General features: G+C 34.7%; 1 protein-coding gene across 6 annotated transcripts in view; it reads left to right on the top strand.

Moving 5' to 3' along the window:
* Positions 1 to 1,223: 1,223 nt before the first annotated feature.
* The window catches only part of LOC107087870 (protein NLRC3-like), a 13,841-nt gene continuing 10,655 nt past the window's right edge, over positions 1,224 to 4,409 (top strand). The window contains exons 1-3 of one of the 6 annotated variants that reach the window (XM_015379712.1): positions 1,224 to 1,336; positions 3,180 to 3,266; positions 4,295 to 4,394. In XM_015379712.1, the coding sequence (XP_015235198.1) occupies positions 3,209 to 3,266; positions 4,295 to 4,394 (158 nt within the window). In that variant the 5' untranslated portion in view covers positions 1,224 to 1,336; positions 3,180 to 3,208. Of the gene's footprint in view, positions 1,415 to 3,179; positions 3,267 to 4,289; positions 4,395 to 4,409 lie in introns of all 6 variants that reach the window. The other 5 variants (XM_015379697.1, XM_015379730.1, XM_015379688.1 and 2 more) reach the window with 5 other exon arrangements.

Here is a 4,409-nt window from a genome sequence, read left to right as displayed (position 1 = left end):
AGGGTATAATTACAGAGATAATCTACATTTCAAAATCTTCGAAGAAACATGAAAATAATGTGGATTACAATAAATGGAGTGATAGTATGGAACAGACTCACTGCTGAATCAAAGCAAAGATGTTCAAACTGGCTTTCCGAAAAAGATAAAAGTTAATATTCAGGTTGTTTCTGATGTGCTCTCTTCATCCTCGGATATGGGAGTTGGCTCGGAGCTCATCTGCCTGGCTGTGTGTTTCCTGGACCTGGCGCCTTTTACAGCTGCTTTTTGTATGTCTGCTTCTGTCTCCTTGAACCCCAATCGGCCTCGGCAGATGGCCGTTCACACTGATCCTTGTTCTGCTGGAGGTTTCTTCCTGTTAAAAGGGAGTTTTTCCTCTCCACTGTCGCTACAAGCATGCTTAGTGTGAGGGATTGCATTGGAGTCAATGAGTCGATGCAATCAACTGGTTTTCCTTAGATGATCTGGTGAAATGTAAAGGGCCTTGAGACGACGTGTTGTGAATTGGCGCTACATAAATAAACTGAATTGAATTTAAAAGCCATTATGACATTAGGCAATGAAACCTACCAGAGATAGTAGTTTTTTAGTCAGTTTTTATAGACATTAAAAAAAGTCAACAGAAATAAAGCACACACTTTTTCTCACTTGAGAGGTGGTGTTGTCCAGTTATATATACAGTACAGTTGGCCTTCATTGTTTACATACCCTCCCATTAATGACAATTACAAATTCTCACTAGTAATTCAGCTAACAAAAAAGGAAAAATTATTAATAAATAACGATGAATTAAATGCTAAATTAGTCAATTAAAACATTGATTTTGAATTTTTGCTTAGAAACAATAATTCTATACAAAGTAAAATCTTATGTATGTATGTATGTATGCATGAATTTATAAATTATATATATTGTTCTATATATATTAAATATTATATATATATTCTTTCCCCCCCTGCTCTACATATTGGATATTTAGTTATTCTTATTCAATAATGGCAAATGTTCCAAACTAGTGTTTATGTAGTTATGGCAGCAGGGCTCCAAGCTGTTGAAAACAGATAAATAGATTGCAATTACAGGAAAAACAATGTTTAAAACACACTCAAAAAAGGCTTTATTGCCTAAGACTGTGGAAAAAAAAACACCACAAAAAAAAAAACCTGACTAACCTGTCTACAAAATTCCTCCCATTCTTCTATACACAAGCCACTCCTGTACGTGACACAAGTTTTTTAGCTCCGTAGAACAGCAAAGTGTTCGACTTCGATTGGGTTGCATAAAACATATGTGAGTTTTCAATTTTTCTGCAAGTTTTGGATTTAGCTTGGCTGTGGTAAGTTTATATAGTATTAACAAAAACTTAAAAAATTCTGAATATCTTATTCAAAACCCTTTGAAAGAACTTCAGAAGGTATTTATCTCAACTGCATCTTGTTTGTTTCAATATGTAATTGTTAGAAGCAGTAAATGTTGTCTACAAATCAAGTTACTGTACAACTTAGAGGATCAAACAGCCTGACTGTTTCTGGTTCTGGTGTGCCAAAAGTGAAATTAGAGTTTTGGTTTCATCTTACATGAACCATGTTTTTTTTTTTTTTTAATGGCTCAAGGTAGCTGAATAATGTGTGATTCTGAATAAACAGCTAAAGCACCAGGATTAATGTAGAGGAAAAAATATGGTAATTACATATTATACATGATTTCAAGATTTCACATCAAGGCTGAATTACAAGTGCATGTCTCTTAATTGTCTAGTATTTTCCTATTTGCAAATTATGCATGCATGATGCCATATATTTTTATGCTGTCTCTGTACATTAGCTTTTAAAAATATTTGAGTTTCGGCAGGTCCTTGTTGAAAATTGCATCCCGTGTTGTTTTACAGAAATATACACTGGATGTAACATTTTCTTCATGCTTACACATTTGTTATGAGCTACCAGTGTGACTTTTTTTGTGACAATTTTTAGGTTAAAAAACAAGGGGGATGGTTTTTCGGCAGGTCCTTGCCAAAAATTGCATCCCGTGCTATCTCAGAGGAGTTGACACTTGTATGACTATATTCCTGTTTATCCATCAGTAGTTACAGGACAAGGGTCAGCAAATGCAAATTCTGCTCTGTAAAAAAATGACAGTGCAATTGTCCCTGTTTGATCTGAAGCCTCATTTGGAGCTTTTAAACAGGCTTTAAATAAAAAATTTAATAATTTGCTGCTGTAATATTATAGATTTTTTTAAATAAAAAGCTAGCAGACGTGCATAATCGAAAAATAACAGAAATACAACTAAAGAGCATTCAGTATTGTAAGAAATCCCACACTGTTTCTGAATAAATACATTGTTTTGTATTGTATGAGTTAAGTTTATGTCTCTTTCCTTGTAACATTGAAATGTCCCATGCTCCTGAATGCACCATAGCTATCTGACGCTCGCAAATGCATCACACTGGTCTGTGAATGCTGTGCGGTGTAGATGCGCGTCCGATTTTCCGCTTAAAACAAACCTGTGAGACTACAACAAATAAATCAGCCGCACCTCGGACAAAATCTTTCAATTTAATGTTGTTCATAACACCCTTACTTTCGTAAATGAATCTGCCAAATAATGACAAATTTTTCCCACGAGAGGTATATTTAAACGTTTTTATATCATTAATATAACAACAAGTAGCTCCATTGGTCAGAAACTGCCCTCCAAACAGACCGCAGCCTAATGGCTCCACCTAGAGGGAAAAACAGACTCTAGTACCCAACAATATGTTATGTTGTTTTATCATTTCCATCGTTGTATCTCTCTTTTTTATTATATTTTTTTCTGTTCTATTTACTTTTATTTGTATTTATTTTCATTCTGTCTTTTTATTTAGAACATTTTAGTAGACCACTTCAGCTTGGGATTCTATAAAGGTCGAAAAAGAGAAATCTATAGACTAATGAACTTTTTTGGTTCTTGCACTGTTGTTGCTGCTTGCAACTTTATAACTTTATTTGGGAGTAAAATACAAATTTATATAGCTCTTCATTAGTTACTTCTAGTGGTAAAGTTTCAGATATGAGAGATTTTTGTAATCAGAAAATAGTAAAAACAAGAAGAAACTATTAGCAAAACTCCAAGATAAATATGTCTAAGTAATTTCAAAACTAATAATCTGTTATTTATTTATTTTGTTTTCATAGGTTTGCCATGAGTCATTGTAAGGATAAAGATGAGGAAGAGCTTCCTTGTGCAAAGCCTTCTGGTGAGGAGCGGAGTGGAGTTAAAAGGTGAAGATGGCTCCCCATTCCATATATACACTTTTAAAAAATTGTTCAGAAAAAATGCAGACATCACTCTTGTCAAAAAAACACTTAAACTGAATTTGCATCTGGGGATTATTGATGAATGCATTGGTTTCATGAATAAACACTTGGGGGAGGGTAAAAATGTAAAATTCAGTAAAAATGACAATGGAGATGCTAAATGATTCTAAACATATTTAGGCATCTTGAGTATCAGCAAAACTCCAACTTAATGGCCATTTTCATTGTTTCCATACATCCGACTATTGACTCTACATGCAGCAACCAGTCAAAGACATTTAAGAATCAGTTTCCATGTGATCAGAGTTAAAATGTCAGGAACTTGTTCTAAAATTGCATTTGAATGTTTGTGTCAGGTTGGGTGGAGGGTTTTGAGGACCCAAATGCAAAGATACGAAGGCAGAAATGGAAAGTGGTGGCCTAGCGGTTAGGGCATTGAATCCAAAGGTTCTGAGTTCAAGCCCCACTCCCACAGAATGCAACTGTGGGTCCCTGAGCAAACCCCACAACGGCAACCCACTGATCCCCAAGGGGATTCTTGTGTCAGTGTAAATACCATAAAAGCTGAAAAAAGACAAGACATAAGTTTAGCTGACTCAACTGCGGTTCCAGAGGCAGAGAATTTATTCCAATTTTTAGGCTTTTGCAGAGTGCTTCTGATCTATTTACATTTATTTAACTGATTTACACACTTTGCCCGAAGATCTCAAAATCAATGATGGCCGGAAGTAATAAGTTTGAATTTAGACATCTAGCATTTACCAGCATTCCTGCACGCTCACTGTTAATATGACATCAATGTTATGATTGGGTTACCAAAAACAAAGTATACTAAACACCTTATGACAAAGGTTAAGTTAGAAATATGTTGGAATGATAATTTGCTAAAGTTGTGCTTGTTGAAAAATATGTCCAACAACATCTAAAAAAATGACTTATCTTGTTATCGCTTTTGTGTTAAAGTTGAATAATTTCTCTATGATTCAGGACAGAATTGCTGCAGAAAGACATCAATCCTGGTTCTAGCAGTGCGTCCTGCATCAGTGCTGGATCAAAGGACATTATTTCCAACTTTAAAGAAAGTAAACATATGTAAGTCATTAAGAA

This window comes from Cyprinodon variegatus, unplaced genomic scaffold, assembly GCF_000732505.1.
Source record: "Cyprinodon variegatus isolate N-32 unplaced genomic scaffold, C_variegatus-1.0 Scaffold10, whole genome shotgun sequence".
NCBI classification, from domain to species: domain Eukaryota; kingdom Metazoa; phylum Chordata; class Actinopteri; order Cyprinodontiformes; family Cyprinodontidae; genus Cyprinodon; species Cyprinodon variegatus.
The sequence above is the reverse complement of the archived record's forward strand: the minus strand, read 5'-3'. Positions and strand labels throughout refer to the sequence as shown.